The 26,161-nt window shown below is 49.5% G+C and overlaps 1 protein-coding gene across 2 annotated transcripts; it reads left to right on the forward strand.

Moving 5' to 3' along the window:
* Positions 1–15,004: 15,004 nt before the first annotated feature.
* Positions 15,005–25,585, forward strand: LOC135511573 (dynein axonemal intermediate chain 2-like). Of its 2 annotated transcripts, XM_064933061.1 has the most exons (13): positions 15,005–15,093; positions 15,730–15,920; positions 16,267–16,428; positions 16,935–17,056; positions 20,409–20,551; positions 20,866–20,979; positions 21,567–21,706; positions 21,968–22,090; positions 22,265–22,488; positions 22,649–22,784; positions 22,874–23,020; positions 23,220–23,438; positions 25,336–25,585. In XM_064933061.1, exons 2-13 carry the CDS (start codon positions 15,738–15,740, stop codon positions 25,366–25,368), a joined length of 1,746 nt encoding a protein of 581 aa, XP_064789133.1. In that variant the 5' UTR covers positions 15,005–15,093; positions 15,730–15,737; the 3' UTR covers positions 25,369–25,585. The 2 variants fall into 2 exon arrangements, with proteins under 2 accessions (XP_064789133.1, XP_064789134.1); XM_064933062.1 differs by lacking the exon at positions 21,968–22,090 and having other exon boundaries at positions 21,567–21,698; positions 22,368–22,488.
* Positions 25,586–26,161: the final 576 nt, after the last annotated feature.

The following is a 26,161-nucleotide window of genomic DNA, read 5'->3' on the forward strand; positions in this document are numbered from 1 at the left end:
TGTTAAGAATGGAAGCATGTTTTTGTGCCTATAACCACTCCCTATTCACCTAAACAGATGTTCTATAATAGCAGTCTATGACTGTTAACTCAAAAGGAGGGACCATACTATGACTGTTGATACCTGATACTCCAACCCATTTGTATTTGATGAAATTGGCCAAGAACAAGTACATCAGAAATGACATTCACACTCTTAGAACTGGAAAGTGTCTACTATCAAAGGGTCCTCCCTTTTCCTACACGGCTACAAACGACACATACTGTATATGCCATAATAGTAGTTATATGTTTCCACATACACCTCAGACCTAAACATTGTGAAGCACAAACCTAACCCTGACTGTATGGTAGGGCCTGGGATAGTGGCCCTACACCATGCCCTCTCTACACCATGCCCTCCCTACACCATGCCCTCTCTACACCATGCCCTCTCTACACCATGCCCTCCCTACACCATGCCCTCCCTACACCATGCCCTCCCTACACCATGCCCTCTCTACACCATGCCCTCTCTACACCATGCCCTCTCTACACCATGCCCTCTCTACACCATGCCCTCTCTACACCATGCCCTCTCTACACCATGCCCTCTCTACACCATGCCCTCTCTACACCATGCCCTCTCTACACCATGCCCTCTCTACACCATGCCCTCTCTACACCATGCCCTCTCTACACCATGCCCTCTCTACACCATGCCCTCTCTACACCATGCCCTCTCTACACCATGCCCTCTCTACACCATGCCCTCTCTACACCATGCCCTCTCTACACCATGCCCTCTCTACACCACACCATGCCCTCTCTACACCATGCCCTCTCTACACCATGCCCCCTCATCTACACCATGCCCTCTCTACACCATGCCCTCTCTACACCATGCCCTCTCTACACCATGCCCTCTCTACACCATGCCCTCTCTACACCATGCCCTCTCTACACCATGCCCTCTCTACACCATGCCCTCTCTACACCATGCCCTCTCTACACCATGCCCTCTCTACACCATGCCCTCTCTACACCATGCCCTCCCTACACCATGCACCATGCCCCCTACACCATGCCCTCTCTACACCATGCCCTCTCTACACCATGCCCTCTCTACACCATGCCCTCTCTACACCATGCCCTCTCTACACCATGCCCTCCCTACACCATGCCCTCCCTACACCATGCCCTCTCTACACCATGCCCTCTCTACACCATGCCCTCTCTACACCACCATGCCCTCCCTACACCATGCCCTCCCTACACCATGCCCTCTCTACACCATGCCCTCTCTACACCATGCCCTCTCTACACCATGCCCTCTCTACACCATGCCCTCTCTACACCATGCCCTCTCTACACCATGCCCTCTCTACACCATGCCCTCTCCCCATGCCCCCTACACCATGCCCTCTCTACACCATGCCCTCTCTACACCATGCCCTCTCTACACCATGCCCTCCCTACACCATGCCCTCTCTACACCATGCCCTCTCTACACCATGCCCTCTCTACACCATGCCCTCTCTACACCATGCCCTCTCTACACCATGCCCTCTCTACACCATGCCCTCTCTACACCATGCCCTCTCTACACCATGCCCTCTCTACACCATGCCCTCCCTACACCATGCCCCTCTCTACACCATGCCCTCTCTACACCATGCCCTCTCTACACCATGCCCTCTCTACACCATGCCCTCTCTACACCATGCCCTCTCTACACCATGCCCTCTCTACACCATGCCCTCTCTACACCATGCCCTGCCCTCTACACCATGCCCTCTCTACACCATGCCCTCTCTACACCATGCCCTCTCTACACCATGCCCTCTCTACACCATGCCCTCCTCTACACCATGCCCTCTCTACACCATGCCCTCTCTACACCATGCCCTCTCTACACCATGCCCTCTCTACACCATGCCCTCTCTACACCATGCCCTCTCTACACCATGCCCTGCCCTCTACACCATGCCCTCTCTACACCATGCCCTCTCTACACCATGCCCTCTCTACACCATGCCCTACACCATCTACACCATGCCCCTCTCTACACCATGCTACACCTCTCTACACCATGCCCTCTCTACACCATGCCCTCTCTACACCATGCCCACCATGCCCTCTACACCATGCCCTCTCTACACCATGCCCCCTCTGCCCTCTCTACACCATGCCCTCTCTACACCATGCCCTCTCTACACCATGCCCTCTCTACACCATGCCCTGCCCTCTCTACACCATGCCCTCTCTACACCATGCCCTCTCTACACCATGCCCTCTCTACACCATGCCCTCTCTACACCATGCCCTCTCTACACCATGCCCTCTCTACACCATGCCCTCTCTACACCATGCCCTCTCTACACCATGCCCTCTCTACACCATGCCCTCTCTACACCATGCCCTCTCTACACCATGCCCTCTCTACACCATGCCCTCTCTACACCATGCCCTCTCTACATGCCCATGCCCTGCCCTCTACACCATGCCCTCTCTACACCATGCCCCTCTCTACACCATGCCCTCTCTACACCATGCCCTCTCTACACCATGCCCTCCCTACACCATGCCCTCTCTACACCATGCCCTCTCTACACCATGCCCTCTCTACACCATGCCCTCTCTACACCATGCCCTCTCTACACACTCCACCACCATGCCCTCTCTACACCTACACCATGCCCTCTCTACACCATGCCCTCTCTACACCATGCCCTGCCCTCTACACCATGCCCTCTCTACACCATGCCCTCTCTACACCATGCCCTCTCTACACCATGCCCATGCCCTCTACACCATGCCCTCTCTACACCACACCATGCCCTCTCTACACCATGCCCTCTCTACACCATGCCCTCTCTACACCATGCCCTCTCTACACCATGCCCTCTCTACACCATGCCCTCCCTACACCATGCCCTCTCTACACCATGCCCTCTCTACACCATGCCCTCTCTACACCATGCCCTCTCTACACCATGCCCTCTCTACACCATGCCCTCCCTACACCATGCCCTCTCTACACCATGCCCTCTCTACACCATGCCCCCCTACACCATGCCCTCTCTACACCATGCCCTCTCTACACCATGCCCTCTCTACACCATGCCCTCTCTACACCATGCCCCTCTCTACACCATGCCCTCTCTACACCATGCCCTCTCTACACCATGCCCTCTCTACACCATGCCCTCTCTACACCATGCCCTCTCTACACCATGCCCTCTCTACACCATGCCCTCTCTACACCATGCCCTCTCTACACCATGCCCTCTCTACACCATGCCCTCTCTACACCATGCCCTCTCTACACCATGCCCTCTCTACACCATGCCCTCTCTACACCATGCCCTCTCTACACCATGCCCTCTCTACACCATGCCCTCTCTACACCATGCCCTCTCTACACCATGCCCTCTCTACACCATGCCCTCTACACCATGCCCTCTCTACACCATGCCCTCTCTACACCATGCCCTCTCTACACCATGCCCTCTCTACACCATGCCCTCTCTACACCATGCCCTCTCTACACCATGCCCTCTCTACACCATGCCCTCTCTACACCATGCCCTCTCTACACCATGCCCTCTCTACACCATGCATGCCCCCTACACCATGCCCTCTCTACACCATGCCCTCTCTACACCACACCATGCCCTGCCCCTACACCATGCCCTCTCTACACCATGCCCTCTCTACACCATGCCCTCTCTACACCATGCCCTCTCTACACCATGCCCTCTCTACACCATGCCCTCTCTACACCATGCCCTCTCTACACCATGCCCATGCCCTCTACACCATGCCCTCCTACACCATGCCCTCTCTACACCATGCACCTCTCTACACCATGCCCTCTCTACACCATGCCCTCTCTACACCATGCCCTCTCTACACCATGCCCTGCCCCTACACCATGCCCTCTCTACACCATGCCCTCTCTACACCATGCCCTCTCTACACCACACCATGCCCTCTCTACACCATGCCCTCTCTACACCATGCCCTGCCCTCTCTACACCATGCCCTCTCTACACCATGCCCTCCCTACACCATGCCCTCCCCATGCCCCCTACACCATGCCCTCTCTACACCATGCACCTGCCCTCTACACCATGCCCTCTCTACACCATGCCCTCTCTACACCATGCCCTCTCTACACCATGCCCTCTCTACACCATGCCCTCTCTACACCATGCCCTCTCTACACCATGCCCTCTCTACACCATGCCCCCTCCCTCTACACCATGCCCTCCCTACACCATGCCCTCTCTACACCATGCCCTCTCTACACCATGCCCTCTCTACACCATGCCCTCTCTACACCATGCCCTACACCATGCCCTCTACACCATGCCCTCTCTACACCATGCCCTCTCTACACCATGCCCTCTCTACACCATGCCCTCTACACCACACCATGCCCTCCCTACACCATGCCCTCTCTACACCACACCATGCCCTCTCTACACCATGCCCTCTCTACACCATGCCCTCTCTACACTACATGCCCTCTCTACACCATGCCCTCTCTACACCATGCCCTCTCTACACCATGCCCTCTCTACACCATGCCCTCTCTACACCATGCCCTCTCTACACCATGCCCCTCTACACCATGCCCTCTCTACACCATGCCCTCTCTACACCATGCCCTCTCTACACCATGCCCTCTCTACACCATGCCCTCTCTACACCATGCCCTCTCTACACCATGCCCTCTCTACACCATGCCCTCTCTACACCATGCCCTCTCTACACCATGCCCTCTCTACACCATGCCCTCTCTACACCATGCCCTCTCTACACCATGCCCTCTCTACACCATGCCCTCTCTACACCATGCCCTCTCTACACCATCTACACCATGCCCTCTCTACACCATGCCCTACACCATGCCCTCTCTACACCATGCCCTCTCCATGCCCCCTCTCTACACCATGCCCTCTCTACACCATGCCCTCTCTACACCATGCCCTCTCTACACCATGCCCTCTCTACACCATGCCCTCTCTACACCATGCCCTCTCTACACCATGCCCTCTCTACACCATGCCCTCTCTACACCATGCCCCATGCCCATGCCCTCTCTACACCATGCCCTCTCTACACCATGCCCTACACCATGCCCTCTCTACACCATGCCCTCTCTACACCATGCCCTCTCTACACCATGCCCTCTCTACACCATGCCCTCTCTACACCATGCCCTCTCTACACCATGCCCTCTCTACACCATGCCCTCTACACCTCTCTACACCATGCCCTCTCTACACCATGCCTCTCTACACCATGCCCTCTCTACACCATGCCCTCTCTACACCATGCCCTCTCTACACCATGCCCTCTCTACACCATGCCCTCTCTACACCATGCCCTCTCTACACCATGCCCTCTCTACACCATGCCCTCTCTACACCATGCCCTCTCTACACCATGCCCTCTCTACACCCTGCCCCCTCTACACCATGCCCTCTCTACACCATGCCCTCTCTACACCATGCCCTCTCTACACCATGCCCTCTCTACACCATGCCCTCTCTACACCATGCCCTCTACACCATGCCCTCTCTACACCATGCCCTCTCTACACCATGCCCTCTCTACACCATGCCCTCTCTACACCATGCCCCTCTACACCATGCCCTCTCTACACCATGCCCTCTCTACACCATGCCCTCTCTACACCATGCCCTCTCTACACCATCTCTACACCATGCCCTCTCTACACCATGCACCATCTCTACACCATGCCCTCTACACCATGCCCTCTCTACACCACACCATGCCCTCTCTACACCATGCCCTCTCTACACCATGCCCTCTCTACACCATGCCCTCTCTACACCATGCCCTCTCTACACCATGCCCTCTCTACACCATGCCCTCTCTACACCATGCCCTCTCTACACCATGCCCTCTCTACACCATGCCCTCTCTACACCATGCCCTCTCTACACCATGCCCTCTCTACACCATGCCCTCTCTACACCATGCCCTCTCTACACCATGCCCTCTCTACACCATGCCCTCTCTACACCATGCCCTCTCTACACCATGCCCTCTCTACACCATGCCCTCTCTACACCATGCCACCATGCCCTCTACACCACACCATGCCCTCTCTACACCATGCCCTCTCTACACCATGCCCTCTCTACACCATGCCCTCTCTACACCATGCCCTCTCTACACCATGCCCTCTCTACACCATGCCCTCTCTACCCTATACACCATGCCCTCTCTACACCATGCCCCTCTCTACACCATGCCCTCTCTACACCATGCCCTCTCTACACCATGCCCTCTCTACACCATGCCCTCTCTACACCATGCCCTCTCTACACCATGCCCTCTCTACACCATGCCCTCTCTACACCATGCCCTCTCTACACCATGCCCTCTCTACACTACACCATGCCCTCTCTACACCATGCCCTCTCTACACCATGCCCTCTCTACACCATGCCCTCTCTACACCATGCCCTCTACACCTACACCATGCCCTCTCTACACCATGCCCTCTCTACACCATGCCCTCTCTACACCATGCCCTCTCTACACCATGCCCTCTCTACACCATGCCCTCTCTACACCATGCCCTCTCTACACCATGCCCTCTCTACACCATGCCCTCTCTACACCATGCCCCTCTACACCATCTACACCATGCCCTCTCTACACCATGCCCTCTCTACACCATGCCCTCTCTACACCATGCCCTCTCTACACCATGCCCTCTCTACACCATGCCCTCTCTACACCATGCCCTCTCTACACCATGCCCTCTCTACCCTGCCCTCTACACCATGCCCTCTCTACACCATGCCCTCTCTACACCATGCCCTCTCTACACCATGCCCTCTCTACACCATGCCCTCTCTACACCATGCCCTCTCTACACCATGCCCCTCTCTACACCATGCCCTCTCTACACCATGCCCTCTCTACACCATGCCCTCTCTACACCATGCCTCTCTACACCATGCCCTCTCTACACCATGCCCTCTCTACACCATGCCCTCTCTACACCATGCCCTCTCTACACCATGCCCTCTCTACACCATGCCCTCTCTACACCATGCCCTCTCTACACCATGCCCCCTACACCATGCCCTACACCATGCCCTCTCTACACCATGCCCTCTCTACACCATGCCCTCTCTACACCATGCCCTCTCTACACCATGCCCTCTCTACACCATGCCCTCTCTACACCATGCCCTCTCTACACCATGCCCTCTCTACACCATGCCCTCTCTACACCATGCCCTCTCTACACCATGCCCTCTCTACACCATGCCCTCTCTACACCATGCCCTCTCTACACCACTACACCATGCCCTCTCTACACCATGCCCTCTACACCATGCCCTCTCTACACCATGCCCTCTCTACACCATGCCCTCTCTACACCATGCCCTCTCTACACCATGCCCTCTCTACACCATGCCCTCTCTACACCATGCCCTCTCTACACCATGCCCTCTACACCATGCCCTCTCTACACCATGCCCTCTCTACACCATGCCCTCTCTACACCATGCCCTCTCTACACCATGCCCTCTCTACACCATGCCCTCTCTACACCATGCCCTCTCTACACCATGCCCTCTCTACACCATGCCCTCTCTACACCATGCCCTCTCTACACCATGCCCTCTCTACACCATGCCCTCTCTACACCATGCCCTCTCTACACCATGCCCTCTCTACACCATGCCCTCTCTACACCATGCCCTCTCTACACCATGCTCCCTCTCTACACCATGCCCTCTCTACACCATGCCCTCTCTACACCATGCCCCCTCTCTACACCATGCCCTCTCTACACCATGCCCTCTCTACACCATGCCCTCTCTACATGCCCTCTCTACACCATGCCCTCTCTACACCATGCCCTCTCTACACCATGCCCTCTCTACACCATGCCCTCTCTACACCATGCCCTCTCTACACCATGCCCTCTCTACACCATGCCCTCTCTACACCATGCCCTCTCTACACCATGCCCCCTCTACACCATGCCCTCTCTACACCATGCCCTCTCTACACCATGCCCTCTCTACACCATGCCCTCTCTACACCATGCCCTCTCTACACCATGCCCTCTCTACACCATGCCCTCTCTACACCATGCCCTCTCTACACCATGCCCTCTCTACACCATGCCCCTCTCTACACCATGCCCTCTCTACACCATGCCCTCTCTACACCATGCCCTACACCATCTACACCATGCCCTCTCTACACCATGCCCTCTCTACACCATGCCCTCTCTACACCATGCCCTCTCTACACCATGCCCTCTCTACACCATGCCCTCTCTACACCATGCCCTCTCTACACCATGCCCTCTCTACACCACACCATGCCCTCTCTACACCATACACCATGCCCTCTCTACACCATGCCCTCTCTACACCATGCCCTCTCTACACCATGCCCTCTACACCATGCCCTCTCTACACCATGCCCTCTCTACACCATGCCCTCTCTACACCATGCCCTCTCTACACCATGCCCTCTCTACACCATGCCCTCTCTACACCATGCCCTCTCTACACCATGCCCTCTCTACACCATGCCCTCTACACTACACCATGCCCTCCCTACACCATGCCCTCTCTACACCATGCCCTCTCTACACCATGCCCTGCCCTCTACACCATGCCCTACACCATGCCCTACACCATGCCCTCTCTACACCATGCCCTCTCTACACCATGCCCTCTCTACACCATGCCCTCTCTACACCATGCCCTCTCTACACCATGCCCTCTCTACACCATCTCTACACCATGCACCATCTCTACACCATGCCCTCTCTACACCATGCCCCTCTCTACACCATGCCCTCTCTACACCATGCCCTCTCTACACCATGCCCTCTCTACACCATGCCCTCTCTACACCATGCCCTCTCTACACCATCTCTACACCATGCCCTCTCTACACCATGCCCTCTCTACACCATGCCCTCTCTACACCATGCCCCCTCTACACCATGCCCTCTCTACACCATGCCCTCTCTACACCATGCCCTCTCTACACCATGCCCTCTCTACACCATGCCCTCTCTACACCATGCACCTCTCTACACCATGCCCTCTCTACACCATGCCCTCTCTACACCATGCCCTCTCTACACCATGCCCTCTCTACACCATGCCCTCTCTACACCATGCCCTCTCTACACCATGCCCTCTCTACACCATGCCCTCTCTACACCATGCCCTCTCTACACCATGCCCTCTACACCATGCCCTCTCTACACCATGCCCTCTACACCATGCCCTCTCTACACCATGCCCTCTCTACACCATGCCCTCTCTACACCACACCATGCCCTCTCTACACCATGCCCTCTCTACACCATGCCCTCTCTACACCATGCCCTCTCTACACCATGCCCTCTCTACACCATGCCCTCTCTACACCATGCCCTCTCTACACCATGCCCTCTCTACACCATGCCCTCTCTACACCATGCCCTCTCTACACCATGCCCTCTCTACACCATGCCCTCTCTACACCATGCCCTCTCTACACCATGCCCTCTCTACACCATGCCCTCTCTACACCATGCCCTCTCTACACCATGCCCTCTCTACACCATGCCCTCTCTACACCATGCCCTCCCTACACCATGCCCTCTCTACACCATGCCTACACCATGCCCCTACACCATGCCCTCTCTACACCATGCCCTCCTACACCATCTCTACACCATGCCCTCTCTACACCATGCCCTCTCTACACCATGCCCTCTCTACACCATGCCCCTCTACACCATGCCCTCTCTACACCATGCCCTCTCTACACCATGCCCTCTCTACACCATGCCCTCACCTACACCATGCCCTCTCTACACCATGCCCTCCTACACCATGCCCTCTCTACACCATGCCCTCTCTACACCATGCCCTCTCTACACCATGCCCTCCCTACACCATGCCCTCTCTACACCATGCACCATGCCCCCTACACCATGCCCTCTCTACACCATGCCCTCTACACCATGCCCCTCTACACCATGCCCTCTCTACACCATGCCCTCTCTACACCATGCCCTCTCTACACCATGCCCTCTCTACACCATGCCCTCTCTACACCATGCCCTCTCTACACCATGCCCTCTACACCATGCCCTCTCTACACCATGCCCTCTCTACACCATGCCCTCTCTACACCATGCCCTCTCTACACCATGCCCTCCCTACACCATGCCCTCTCTACACCATGCCCTCTCTACACCATGCCCTCTCTACACCATGCCCTCTACCCATCTCTACACCATGCCCTCTCTACACCATGCCCTCTCTACACCATGCCCCTCCTACCCATCTCTACACCATGCCCTCTCTACACCATGCCCTCTCTACACCATGCCCTCTCTACACCATGCCCTCTACACCATGCCCCTCTACACCATGCCCTCTACACCATGCCCTCTCTACACCATGCCCTCTCTACACCATGCCCTCCCTACACCATGCCCTCTACACCATGCCCTCTCTACACCATGCCCTCTCTACACCATGCCCTCTCTACACCATGCCCTCTCTACACCATGCCCTCTCTACACCATGCCCTCTCTACACCATGCCCTCTCTACACCATGCCCTCTCTACACCATGCCCTCTCTACACCATGCCCTCTCTACACCATGCCCTCTCTACACCATGCCCTCTCTACACCATGCCCTCTCTACACCATGCCCTCTCTACACCATGCCCTCTCTACACCATGCCCTCTCTACACCATGCCCTCTCTACACCATGCCCTCTCTACCCTCTCTACACCATGCCCTCTCTACACCATGCTACACTGCCCCTCTACACCATGCCCTCTCTACACACTACACCATGCCCTCTCTACACCATGCCCTCTCTACACTATGCCCCTCCCTACACCATGCCCCTCTACACTATGCCCTCTCTACACATGCCCTCTCATGCCCTCTCTACACCATGCCCTCTCTACACCATGCCCTCTCTACACTATGCCCTCTCTACACCATGCCCTCTCTACACCATGCCCTCTCTACACTATGCTCTCCCTACACCATGCCCTCTCTACACTATGCCCTCCCTACACCATGCCCTCCCTACACCATGCCCTCGATAAACTATGCCCTCCCTACACCATGCCCTCTCTACACTATGCCCTCTCTACACCATGCCCTCTCTACACCATGCCCTCGATTAACTATGCCCTCCCTACACCATGCCCTCTCTACACTATGCCCCTGCCCCCTACACCATGCCCTCTCTACACTATGCCCTCCCTACACCATGCCCTCTCTACACTATGCCCTCCCTACACCATGCCCTCGATACACCATGCCCTCCCTACACCATGTCCTCCCTACACTATGCCCTCCCTACACCATGCCCTCTCTACACTATGCCCTCCCTACACCATGCCCTCTCTACACTATGCCCTCCCTACACCATGCCCTCCCTACACTATGCCCTCCCTACACCATGCCCTCTCTACACTATGCCCTCCCTACACCATGCCCTCTCTACACTATGCCCTCCCTACACCATGCCCTCTCTACACTATGCCCTCCCTACACCATGCCCTCGATACACTATGCCCTCCCTACACCATGCCCTCCCTACACCATGCCCTCCCTACACCATGCCCTCCCTACACCATGCCCTCCCTACACTATGCCCTCCCTACACTATGCCCTCCCTACACCATGCCCTCCCTACACTATGCCCTCCCTACACCATGCCCTCCCTACACCATGCCCTCCCTACACCATGCCCTCCCTACACCATGCCCTCCCTACACTATGCCCTCCCTACACTATGCCCTCCCTACACCATGCCCTCTCTACACTATGCCCTCCCTACACTATGCCTTGCCTACACCATGCCCTCCCTACACCATGCCCTCCCTACACCATGCCCTCTCTACACTATGCCCTCCCTACACCATGCCCTCGATACACTATGCCCTCTCTACACCATGCCCTCTCTACACCATGCCCTCTCTACACCATGCCCTCTCTACACCATGCCCTCTCTACACCATGCCCTCTCTACACCATGCCCTCTCTACACCATGCCCTCTCTACACCATGCCCTCTCTACACCATGCCCTCTCTACACCATGCCCTCTCTACACCATGCCCTGCCCTCTCTACACCATGCCCTCTCTACACCATGCCCTCTCTACACCATGCCCTCTCTACACTATGCCCTCTCTACACCATGCCCTCTCTACACCATGCCCTCTCTACACTATGCCCTCTCTACACTATGCCCTCTCTACACCATGCCCTCTCTACACTATGCCCTCCCTACACCATGCCCTCTCTACACTATGCCCTCTCTACACTATGCCCTCTCTACACTATGCCCTCTCTACACCATGCCCTCTCTACACCATGCCCTCTCTACACCATGCCCTCTCTACACTATGCCCTCTCTACACCATGCCCTCTCTACACCATGCCCTCTCTACACTATGCTCTCCCTACACCATGCCCTCTCTACACTATGCCCTCCCTACACCATGCCCTCCCTACACCATGCCCTCGATAAACTATGCCCTCCCTACACCATGCCCTCTCTACACTATGCCCTCTCTACACCATGCCCTCTCTACACCATGCCCTCGATTAACTATGCCCTCCCTACACCATGCCCTCTCTACACTATGCCCTCCCTACACCATGCCCTCTCTACACTATGCCCTCCCTACACCATGCCCTCTCTACACTATGCCCTCCCTACACCATGCCCTCGATACACCATGCCCTCCCTACACCATGTCCTCCCTACACTATGCCCTCCCTACACCATGCCCTCTCTACACTATGCCCTCCCTACACCATGCCCTCTCTACACTATGCCCTCCCTACACCATGCCCTCCCTACACTATGCCCTCCCTACACCATGCCCTCTCTACACTATGCCCTCCCTACACCATGCCCTCTCTACACTATGCCCTCCCTACACCATGCCCTCTCTACACTATGCCCTCCCTACACCATGCCCTCGATACACTATGCCCTCCCTACACCATGCCCTCCCTACACAATGCCCTCCCTACACAATGCCCTCCCTACACCATGCCCTACCTACACAATGCCCTCCCTACACTATGCCCTCCCTACACCATGCCCTCCCTACACTATGCCCTCCCTACACCATGCCCTCCCTACACCATGCCCTCCCTACACCATGCCCTCCCTACACCATGCCCTCCCTACACTATGCCCTCCCTACACTATGCCCTCCCTACACCATGCCCTCTCTACACTATGCCCTCCCTACACTATGCCTTGCCTACACCATGCCCTCCCTACACCATGCCCTCCCTACACCATGCCCTCTCTACACTATGCCCTCCCTACACCATGCCCTCGATACACTATGCCCTCCCTACACCATGCCCTCCCTACACCATGCCCTCCCTACACCATGCCCTCCCTACACTATGCCCTCCCTACACCATGCCCTCCCTACACCATGCCCTCCCTACACTATGCCCTCCCTACACCATGCCCTCTCTACACTATGCCCTCCCTACACCATGCCCTCTCTACACTATGCCCTCCCTACACCATGCCCTCGATACACTATGCCCTCCCTACACCATGCCCTCCCTACACCATGCCCTCCCTACACCATGCCCTCCCTACACTATGCCCTCCCTACACTATGCCTTGCCTACACCGTGCCCTCCCTACACTATCCCCTCCCAACACTATCCCCTCCCTACACTATCTCCTCCCAACACTATGCCCTGCCTACACTATGCCCTCCCTACACTATCTCCTCCCAACACTATGCCCTGCCTTCACTATGCCCTCCCTACACTATGCCCTCCCTACACTATGCCCTCCCTAAACTATCCCCTCCCAAAACTATCCCCTCCCTACACTATCCCCTCCCTACACTTTCCCCTCCCTACACCATGCCCTCCCTACACCATGCCCTCCCTACACTATCCCCTCCCTACACTTTCCCCTCCCTACACTATGCCCTCCCTACACTATACAGATACCCCTCTGTGTTGCATGCTCTTCTCCATTCAGAAAGTCCTGCACAGTGTCTGACACAGGATTTTATGTTTTGAGCCATCATTTGAACAGACTAAGACTGTTATTTTGGACTACCGGTATTCATATTTTCTTTTATGGTTGTCCCAATGTGCCACGGGTTGTGTTTTAAACCAATAAAGCCCTTGGCAGCGAGTTGCTCTGCCACAATATCAGATATTTTTTCAGAGGCCATTGTTATATGATGGCATTCAGTTGTATGTATATTGTAATAAAAACATATAAACTTGAGTTCTGGTCATGACTTGGAAATTGCTGAAAACTATCATGGCGGGAGAAATTGTGTTCAGATATCAGTTTTAACCTGATTAATGATAATTGTCTTCCATTTTGAGAAACATAGTCATACTCTTAATGAACATTCTGTTTAATCTATTGTCAGTTCATGTTTAATTCTGTAGGGTTTTGTTATGTTATTTTATGTTTATTTTTCAGTTTGAGTCCATGTGAAGTAGCACTGTCTTCAACCATTGAGAGTGGTGACTGATTTCTATGTATCCTCAGAGATGGGGTGTAATTGTAAGTTAATAAAATACTTTTGTGTAGCTAGTATTCTCATGTGTTTGGTGTATCTTCATTATGTTAATGCGTTGTGCACCTTTTTTTTAAGTCCAAAAACTAAAGTGTGGCTGACCTGACGGTGACAACACCTCCAACCACTGGGCCAACCCTAAGTTTGCATTATTAAGTGGATGTGAAAGACCACAAGCCTTGGGTAAATGTTATGACGACTTGGTTAGCCACACAGGTGTGGGCTTCAATGAAATGTAATTGTATGGTTACACCAATGACTATTGGTCACGCCGAGCTCCTGTGCAGAGCAGCCTTTGGTCCACTGACTCTCCCAGTGTGGGCGGTCATACCCTGCCCAGTGTGATATGTGTTGCTAGGTTACGGTATGCTGCTACTTTTGTGTTGCGTTGAGAGTGGGGGAAATCCAAACATTTGAGGATACGGCAGGGAGTTTTGAAGCTTCATTTCATTATCTTATATCCTCAAGAGGAAAGGTAAGAATATTTCATTATGATTTCGGTTTATTGACAGTCGTTTGATTCGAACATTCAAAACAATAAGAATGCCATGTTAGATAATGTAGCTAGATAGCTAACTTTACATGATACTCTGGCTCACGTAATGCTTGATTAACCGTTAACGTTATCTAGCTAACGTTAGCTACCCATGCATCGTCCGGCTGGCAAACGTTATTTAGCTACTAGTAATGTTAGTCAGCTAACGACAATGTTAGCACACTTTGAACTCCCCCAAATAGATATCTCTTGTAAATGTGGCTACTTAGGCTAACCATCATAAGTTGGTTACATTGTAAAGTTAACTGAGACAAAGCTAGCAAACTGACACACATATGTTGATTGATTGGAAGCTCGTCATTCACCAGTTTGGTTGACATTGCCACCTTGCAGTTAACCTCCCCTCCCCTGTTGAATAGGGTTAATTATTTTCATTAAGAGCAGTTACTGTAACCCTGTACGGTGTAATATTCATCCAGTCACTGCACCTTTTTCTATTGTTTGTGTTAATTCCATCGTCAAGTGAACTAATCCTTGACTTGTGTTGGTAGATAAACAAGTAGGCCCATAGCCTAACCTGAATCTATCCCCTCTCTCCAATCTATGTCCCGATAGCACTCACAATGGAGATAGTTCATGTGTACACCAAGAAGCGCAATGAGTTTGGGCGACAGTGTAATTTCTCTGATCGGCCTGCTGAGTTGCATGTGGACATCCTCCCTGATCCTTCTCTGGCATCCAACTTCATTGAGAGAGACCCTTGCGATATTCCCATACAGTGCACACAAGAGATGTCCGAGCATGAGGTGAACATTGTAGACTAACACCCTGTCACCTGTAACATAAAAATGTACGACAAGTAAATAGATTTGATCATTCCCTGGTACGTGTATTATCATTTATTACACAACCTAAACATTGCACAAGACTTGAGCAACACACACCAATTTTAATTGGGTATGTTGAGTGTCATGATATCAGCAAAGTTTGTGTTAGATAAAAACAGCTTCTGCATCATTATGAGATAATAAGCAGCATCTGGCATCCGATGTACATTTCACTCCAACACTATTTATTCAGACTGTCTGTAACCAGGCCACTACAGCCGTGTGTGCTGAATCCTGCCTGTCCTGCCTGGCCCTTTCTTTGTAGGTGAACACTGAGCGCTTTGAGTCAGACACCAGGGGGATAAACCATGTGGAGGGAGGCTGGCCCAAGGACGTCAACCCCCAGGAGATGGAGCAGACCATCCGCTTCAGGAAGAAAGTGGAGAAAGATGAGCATTATTTCAGCACCATCATGCAGCTGGGCAGTGTGAGTGTGTCCCTAAATCTACATTGCTCCAGACTAGGGGTGTTAACTGGTCCTAAATCTACTGTACATTGCTCCAGACTAGGGGTGTTAACTGGTCCTAAATCTACTGTACATTGCTTCAGACTAGGGGTGTTAACTGGTCCTAAATCTACATTGCTCCAGACTAGGGGTGTTAACTGGTCCTAAATCTACATTGCTCCAGACTAGGGGTGTTAACTGACCCTAAATCTACTGTACATTGCTTCAGACTAGGGGTGTTAACTGGTCTTAAATCTACATTGCTCCAGACTAGGGGTGTTAACTGGTCCCAAATCTACATTTCTGCAGAGTAAAGGTGTTATAACTGGCCCTAAATCTACATTGTCCCAAATACATGTATTAGTTGCTACAGTAGTTTAATAGATGGAAAGGAGCACTTGTTATTCTCTCCACCTCTCCCTTTCAGAACTGGTTATTCTCTCCATCTCTTATCAGAGCCCTCCTCTGTTCCTCTCATTCTAACACAGAATATGGAGCATTGCATCAAACAAAACAATGCCATCAACATCTACCAGGAGTACTTTGAAGAGGAGGAGGTGGTGGAGGAGTCCGAGGAGCAGCCCTCAGCCAAAACCATCAATGTTTTCAGGTGCCTCCCTGACTTCTATTAACCTATCGTTCAACAGTGTTAGACTTGCATAACAACAACAATGGTTGTAGTTATTGCCCTCATAGAATCCATTAATTATGATATTGTTATTTAAGGCTATATTACCAGTGTCTGGTGTCTCTCTTAAGTTAGTGGAACAAAAACAATTATTGTATGGGACAATATAACGTTTTTGAGAAATATAATATATATACAGTGTAGAGGTCGACCGATTAATTGGAATGGCCGATTTAATTATGGCCGATTTCAAGTTTTCATAACAATCGGTATTTGTGGACACCGATTTGGCCCAATTTTTTTTTTACACCTTTATTTAACTAGTCAAGACAGTTAAGAACACAAGAACACATTCTGATTTTCAATGACGGCCTAGGAACACTGCCTTGTTCAGGGGCAGAATGACAGATTTTTACCTTGTCAGCTCGGGGATTCATTTTTGCAACCTTCCGGTTACTAGTTCAACGCTCAAACCACCTGCCTTACATTGCACTCCACGAGAACTGTGTGAAGTCCATTTATTCCTAACAAAGGCCTTAATTAATTTGCCAGAATTGTACATAATTATGACATAACATTGAAGGTTGTACAATGTTACAGCAATATTTAGACTTAGGGATGCCATCCGTTAGATAAAATACGGAACGGTTCCGTATTTCACTGAAAGAATAAACGTTTTGTTTTCAAAATGATAGTTTCCGTATTTGACCATTTTAATGACCAAAGGCTCGTATTTCTGTGTGTTATTATGTTATAATTAGGTCTATGATTCGATAGAGCAGTCTGACTGAGTGATGGTAGGCACCAGCATGCCCGTAAGCATTCATTCAAACAGCACTTTCATGCGCTTGCCAGGAGCTCTTCGCAATGCTTCAAGCATTGCGCTGTTTATGACTTCAAGCCTGTCAACTCCCGATATTAGGCTGATGTAACCGATGTGAAATGGCTAGCTAGTTAGCGGGGTGCGCGCTAATAGCGTTTCAAACGTTACTTGCTCTGAGACTTGGAGTAGTTGTTCCCCTTGCTCTGCATGGGTAACGCTGCTTCGAGGGTGGCTATTGTCGATGTGTTCCTGGTTCGAGCCCAGGTAGGAGCGAGGAGAGGGACAGAAGCTATACTGTTAAACTGACAATACTAAAGTGCCTATAAGAACATTCAATAGTCAAAGGTATATGAAATAAAAATCGTATAGAGAGAAATAGTCCTATAATTCCTATAATAACTACAACCTAAAACTTCTTACCTGGTAATATTGAAGACTCATGTTAAAAGGAACCACCAGCTTTCATATGTTCTCATGTTCTGAGCAAGGAATTTAAACGTTAGCTTTCTTACATGGCACATATTGCACTTTTACTTCCTTCTCCAACACTTTGTTTTTGCATTATTTAAACCAAATTGAACATGTTTCATTATTTATTTGAGGCTAAATATTTATTATTAATATTATAAATATCGGCTTTTTTTTGGTCCTCCAATAATCGGTATTGGTATCGGCGTTGAAAAATCATAATCGGTCGTCCTCTAATACAGTGCATTGCGAAAGTATTCAGACCTTTTCCACAATTTGTCACGTTAGTCTTATTCTAAAATGGATTACATTGTTTCCCCCTTCAATCTACACACAGTACCCCATGACAAAGGATAAACAGGCTTTTAGAAATTTTTGCAAATGTATTAAAAATAAAAAACAATACCTTATTTACATAAGTATTCAGACCCTTTGCTATGAGACTCGAAATTGAGCTCAGGTGCATCCTGTTTCCATTTATCATCCTTGAGATCTTTTACAACTTGATTGGAGTCCACCTGTGGTAAATTCAATTGATTGGATATGATTTGGAAAGTCACACACCTGTCTATATAAGGTCCAACAGTTGACAGAGCACGTCAGAGCAAAAACCAAGCCATGAGGTTGAAGGAATTGTCCATAGAGCTCCAAGACAGGATTGTGTCAAGGCACAGATCTGGGGAACTGTACCAACAAATGTCTGCAGCATTGAAGATCCCCAGGAACACAGTGGACTCCATCATTCCTAAATGGAAGAAGTTTGGAACCACCAACTCTTCCTAGAGCTGGCTGCCTGGCCAAACCGAGCAATCGGGGGAGAAGGGCCTTGGTCAGGGATGTGACCAAGAACCTGATTGTCACTCTGACAGAGCTCCAGCTTCAGAGTTCCTCTGTGGAGATTGGAGAACCTTCCAGAGGATAACTATCTCTACAGCACCACTCCACCAATCAGGCCTTTATGGTAGATTTGCCAGACAGAAGCCACTCTTCAGTAAAAGGCACATGACAGCGCGTTTTGGCACCTAAATGACTCTCAGTCCACGAGAAAGAAGATTCTCTGGTCTGATGAAACCAAGATTGAACTCTGGACTGACTGCCAAGCGTCACGTCTTTAGGAAACCTGGCACCTTCCCTACGGTGAAGCATGATGGTGGCCACATCTTGCTGTGGGGATGTCTTTCAGCGGCAGGAACTGGGAGACTAGTAAGGATTGAGGGAAAGATGAACAGAGCAAAGTACAGAGAGATCCTTGATGAAAACCTGCTCCAGAGCACTCAGCACCTCAGACTGGGACTAAGGTTCACCTTCCAACAGGACAATGACCATAAGCACACAAAGCAGGAGTGGCTTCCGGACAAGTCTATGAATGTGCTTGAGTGGCTCAGCCAGAGCCCGGACTTGAACCACATCGAACATCACTGAAGAGACCTGGAAATAGCTGTGCAGCGACACTCCCCATCCGATCTGACAGAGCTTGAGAGGATCTGCAGAGAAGAATGGGAGAAACTCCCCAAATACAGATGTGCCAAGCTTGTAGCGTCATACCCAAGAAGACTTGAGGCTGTAATCGCTGCAAAAGGTGCTTCAACAAGGTACTGAGTAAAGGGCCTGAATACTTACGTAAATGTGATATTTACCGTTTTTTATTTGACATGAATTTGGAAAGATTTGTAAAAATCTGTTATTTCTTCATCATTATGAGGTATTTTGTGTAGATTAATGATAAAATCCATTTTAGAATAAGGCTGTAATGTAACAATGTGGAAAAAGTCAAGGGGCCTGAATACTTTCTGAATGCACTGTACATATGTTTTTAGTTAAATGTATTTGTTTTCTTTTCATTTTGAAAATATAATGAATTGAAAGTTATTTGTTAATGTAAAAATAGAAATGTACAGATTTTAAGGTTGTCTCATTAGATTTGGGGTGGGGTCGCTAGATATTCTTATGAAAGAAATGGGGTCCCCAGAAATTCTGGCTGAAAAAATGGAGTCCCCACTACTTAAAGGGGTTTTACATCGCTGTTGTGTTTTGATCTTCCAGAGACCCGAACGAGATAAAGCGCACTGCCACCTGTCTGTCCTGGCATCCCGATGGCAGCTGTAAACTGGCTGTGGCCTACTCTTCACTAGGGTTCCAGAACATCTCTCCAGACATGAGCTATGACTCATATATATGGGACATTGGTAGGTGTAATACTTCCTGTTTTTATTTTTATTTTAGCTATTAGACTCAACATCTGTTTTTAATTTATCCCAAAAACATTCCTTACCCCAGGATACTTCAACTGGTGACTATCAGGGAGAATGAAGAAAAAGGAACACTTTTCTGTGTAAATCTATATATTTCATTTGATATTTTTCTTTCTAACAGAGTGACTATCATTGCAATAGCTGTCACAGTGAGACTAACACATTTTCCACCCTAATTGGTTGTTCAGAAAATCAATGTAGACTACGATGTCTAGTAATCAATTGAATCCCGTCTGTTGCCTCTTCAGAGAATCCCAATAAGCCAGAGATGACCCTGAAACCGGTCTCTCTACTGGTCTGTCTGGAGTACAACCCCAAAGACTCTCACATCCTGGTCGGAGGCAGCTACAATGGCCAGATCGGTGCGTCCTTCAACAGCACAATGTTCTCTCCTTTTATTCTCCAGAGAGTGTCATGGTTCCTGTCAGCTCGGTAGCTGTACAGAACATTGGGGGTATGGTCAGGCCATCATCTTACTCTGACTGTCTTTCATCCTTTTTCTTTTCTGTTTGTCCCATTTACCCCAGGATCGTACTGTTTAAAGTTAATATTCCGTTTTTTTCTATTGGAAATGTCATAATGCTTTGAGTTATGTAAGTCCAGGTCTGGATGTGTTTGTGTGGATGCTCCCTTATTTACACATTGAAGTATATTGCCTCAGGATATTGTTCAGGCTTTGACAGCTCAATATGAAATTCAGAAATTAAGTTGTGTGTTATATGTGCCTGTGTAAGATTTGGGTTCAATTCCATTTAAATTCCAGTTAATTCGGAAAGTAAACCAAATTCCTATGCCAAATGTTCCTAATTGAAGAGAATTGGGATTTCAGTGTACTTCCTGAAATGAAATGGAATTGACCACCAACTCGTGTGTGTGTGTGTGTGTGTGCGTGCCCGCTTTCATGTGTGTTTGTGAATGTACACTAAGTAAAATGTCTTTGTCTGAGCAGCTTATTGGGACACTCGCAAGGGGAGCCAGCCGGTGGAAATGTCCACAATTGAGCACAGCCACAGAGACCCTGTCTACAAAGTCATCTGGTTGCAGTCAAAGACAGGAACCGATACCTTCTCTGCATCTACGGACGGCCAGGTGAGCCAGACCTACAAATTAAGCAATAATGATTTGATTTGATTAAAGGCCTTTGTCACCTTAACCTTTCTCAAGCCAAGCAGGCACAATAGGTCAGGGAAGCACAAAATGCTCATGGGCAGTGAAGTCTGATACTCTTGGTCTGGGATGGGTACACTTTCTCTGACCTTAAACTACCATTTGGCCGTACCCAGAAGTTATGTAATAATATGTCTATTGAAGGCAAGTAGACTGAGTTGACCCCTGTTCTCTGTCTATAAGGTGCTGTGGTGGGACATCCGTAAGATGAGTGAGCCCACAGAGAGGTTGGTACTGGACCCCAGCAAAAAGGGCAACCTGGACAATGCCTTGGGGGCAATCTCACTGGAGTTTGAGACCACTATGGTGAGGAGGATCTATAGACTGGACTATCCCTTTGTTGTTTCACTGTTGATGAATTAGGAGTATGGATCAGCCTAACATATTCTTGTATCACCTGGAGTAGGAGATCCAGTGTATTATTTATTTGTACAAAAGTAAGACCTACAATTGAACATGGTGTTTTCTCTTCTTATTCAGCCCACAAAGTTTATGGTAGGGACAGAGCAAGGGCTGGTGGTCTCCTGTAACCGCAAGGCCAAGACCCCGGCAGAGAAGATAGTGTGTACGTACAGCGGTCATCACGGCCCAATCTACGCCCTGCAAAGGAACCCTTTTTTCCCCAAGAACTTCCTGACCGTAGCCGATTGGACAGCCCGCATCTGGTCCGAAGACATCAAGGAGTCGTCCATCATGTGGACAAAGTAAAGGGTCCATCTGAAACATAAAGCATATGATAAAGCTACTTCACAGATAGATTCATAGCACTCTTTAGGTTCTAATACACATAAGCAGTGATTTGGCATACAACTCGCCTCCTGTAATATTGGCCTATTGTAAAATGACCCCTGTTGGTTGCCATAGATACCATATGGCCTATCTGTCAGATGGCTGCTGGAGTCCAGTACGACCCTCTGTGTTCTTCACCGTCAAAATGGACGGGACGCTAGATGTTTGGGACTTCCTCTTCAAACAGAACGACCCTACCCTCAGTCTAAAAGTATGTTCCTTGAAACACCTGTCTATGTATGGTCATACCAAAGAAAATGTCCGCCATCGGATAGACAATGAAGTTCTATTGTATTCTAGGTGTGTGATGAGGCTCTGAACAGCCTGCGGGTGCAGGATAATGGCCGCTTCCTGGCCTGTGGCTCTCAGCTGGGCACTGCCACCCTACTGGAAATCTCCCCAGGGCTGTGTACCCTCCAGAGGAACGAGAAGGCCCTAGCCACTGCGGTGAGAGACACCCTCTACCTCAGAACATCCATCTCTGCCCTAGCCTGGTCCCAGATCATTGTGGTGTGACCTTGACCATCGGAGTTGGCCAGACAACACAAACAGATCTGGGAACAGACTACCCTGCCCAGCTCTATTCTACTCTTTTCTCTCCTCACCTATCTATACTATTGGATTGACTCTGTGTGTCTTTGGTCAGATGTTTGAGCGGGAGACCAAACGGGAGAAGATCTTGGAGGCGCGCCACCGTGAGATGCGTCTGAAGGAGCGCAGCCGCTCGGAGCAGAGCAAGGACGAGGACACCAAGGAGGGAGACGGAGAAGAGAGCGTCGAGGAGCTAGCAACTCGCACGGAGGCAGAGTTCTATGAGATAGTAGAAGCTGAGCTGAAGAAGAGAGCTAAGGAGCAAGAAAAAAAGGTTAGAAGGGATTGAGTGAAAAGAAAAATAACATTCTGAACTTCCTTCAGGTTGATAACTTTTTACTAATCCAATCAATTTTCCACCTTGATTCAACTTCATCCATTGATTTGTTGTTGAAATAATGTGAAGCAATGTTGATTCAACCAGTTTGTGCCCAGTGGGTTTTTATTAATTTGTTTATAAACTCAGCAAAAAAAGAAACGTCCCTTTTTCAGGACCCTGTCTTTCAAAGATAATTCATAAAAATCGTCAAAAAACCTTTACAGATCTTCATTGTAAAGGGTTTAAACACTGTTTCCCATGCTTGTTCAATGAACCATAAACAACTAATGAACATGCACCTGTGGAACAGTCATTAAGACACTAACAGCTTACAGATGTTAGGCAATTAAGGTCACAGTTATGAAAACATAGGACACTAAAGAGGCCTTTCTATTGACTCTGAAAAACACCAAAAGAAAATTGCCCAGCTCATCTGCGTGAACATGCCTTAGGCATGCTGCAAGGAGGCATGAGAACTGCAGATCTGGCCAGGGCAATAATTTGCAATGTCCGTACTGTGAGACGCCTAAGACAGCGCTACAGGGAGACACAATCCCTCCATCAGTGCTCAGACTGTTCGTAATAGGCTGAGAGAGCCTGGACTGAGGGCTTGTAGGGCTTGTAGGCTTGTTGTAAGGCAGGTCCTCACCAGACATCACCAGCAACAATGTCGCCGATGGGCACAATACCCACCGTCGCTGGAGTGTCTCACGAGTCTCGGTTTTGTCTCACCAGGGGTGATGGTCGGATTCGCATTTTGACCCCCCCCTTTGTTAAGGGACACATTATTCCATTTATGTTAGTCACATGTCTGTGGAACTTGTTCAGCTTATGTCTCAGTTGTTGAATCGTGTGTAAATATTTGTATGAACATAACATGTTAAGTTTGCTGAAAATAAATGTAGTTGACAGTGAGAGGACATTTCTTTTTTTGCTGAGTTTATGTCTTATGACTGAATTAGTTGGCTATTTCAGTAGCATAACAAACATCACCAGCCTGTAATGGCATTCATCTGGCAATACATTAACATGAGGTGGCCTATGTACAGCATGAACTTAGACACTATGTTCTGTGCGCCATGGCGGCTCTGATGATCCTATAGTTGATCATGTGTGGATGAAGTATAACTACATGGGTTTGTCAATATGTCGCTCCCTGCTGTGATAGTAATTCAACTGTATCTAGAGGGCAGGTTTTCTTGCCTGCAGTGCAGGCCATAATTGAACTCCCTCCCGTGAAGATGTTTGAGAACTTCAGGACAATAGCTGGAGAGAGGCTCATGTCAGAGTGACAAGTTATATCAAAGAGTTAAAGTTCCTGTTTGATATACGTTGTCAAGGGTGTATACATTTAGAGGGGGCTGGTGGGGAGGTCCGGATTTTGTTTAAAATCTATAGCCGTATGACACAGTTGACAATTGAGTAAAATCAAAATGTTTCTTTTTTGATTGAAGTCATTGCTGATCTCCTCCTGCCTGTATAACATCACCACGGATAGTTACCTGTCAAACGTAGCTGCACCTCTTTGTCCAAGGGTAACAAATTGCCCCTTGTTTTGGTCCAGTGCCCCATTAAGATTGGGGACTATAAAAAGCTACTGTTAGCTCGTCTAGAGAAAGAAAACTCAACCTGTAAATCTGACTGTAAATATCCAAATGCAATTTATTTGGTGGAAATATTTTATAATAAGAAAATAGGAATTAATTGAATAGATTTGGTATTTTTTTTTTACCTTTCCGTGACGTTAAAAAGCTATGTATACTTCTAATGTAATTGTCAATTACTTACAGATACATACAGTAGATTCTGTGCTCAAACTGATGCTGTAATATCATTGTGTCGCCCCTCTCAGGAGAAAGACGTGTGTGAAGAGAAAGAAGTCTGAGACACCTTAACAACACCATGTTCCACATGCTGTTTGAAATGTAATCTTCAATCAATCGAATAAAAACAGCAAGGTATTTTTTATTAACAGAGAAATAGACTTTCTCAGTGAGTCATGCAGAACTCATTAACAGGATTGAGGTCCTGTTTAATTATTGTTATTTAAAAATCATTATTAGGGTTTTCTTCATTGATTAAAAGAAATGTATTTTGCTGTGTCTTGGGATTTTGACATTTGTTTCCTTTGTAGAAATCATGACATTGTATGAAATTAGTCATATGCCAAGCCTCAATGAATTGTCAGAGAGTTTTGGATTGTAGTTATTTGTGTGCAATTTCAAGAGCACAGTACAGGCTGCACAGTCTGACTCATTAATTATAACAGTGACTCATTCAAAGTGAGTGCAGTGTGACATTGAAGACCTTGTTGAGGATAGAGGGAAAGGACCCATAGATGGACCATTACCATTCCAGATTTGGGATGGAGATGCTTTTGGTTGGTATGCAGTTTCACCCAAGTACCCCTGACTGCAGTGTGCAATTCGGGCTGGGCTCAATGTGGGCGGAGTCAAACGTTTGACTCCGCCCATGTTTTACCCTGACTATTTTTTTGTGCTGTCCATCTGAGGTTTGACAGTCACACTGAATACAAATGTATTTCATTAGAAATATTATATAAAGTGGTACCAGCAGATGTGTTGTAACACTTTGCTTCAGGACAAGCTTCTGATATTGTTGCAGTGAACAACAGACTTCTTATGTTTGTCATGTACTGTTCAAATTGTGTTGATAAA

Source organism: Oncorhynchus masou, chromosome 24 (assembly GCF_036934945.1).
Source record: "Oncorhynchus masou masou isolate Uvic2021 chromosome 24, UVic_Omas_1.1, whole genome shotgun sequence".
NCBI classification, from domain to species: domain Eukaryota; kingdom Metazoa; phylum Chordata; class Actinopteri; order Salmoniformes; family Salmonidae; genus Oncorhynchus; species Oncorhynchus masou.

What these genes read in the sequence shown, in the direction of transcription:
- LOC135511573 (XM_064933061.1), top strand. Translation starts at nt 15,738, where the DNA reads ATGGAGATAGTTCATGTGTACACCAAGAAGCGCAATGAGTTTGGGCGA. An exon ending in CAGCTACAATGGCCAGATCG is followed by an intron (nt 20,980 to 21,566) that starts GTGCGTCCTTCA and finishes TTGTCTGAGCAG; the next exon opens with CTTATTGGGACACTCGCAAG. An exon ending in AGAAGGCCCTAGCCACTGCG is followed by an intron (nt 23,021 to 23,219) that starts GTGAGAGACACC and finishes GTCTTTGGTCAG; the next exon opens with ATGTTTGAGCGGGAGACCAA.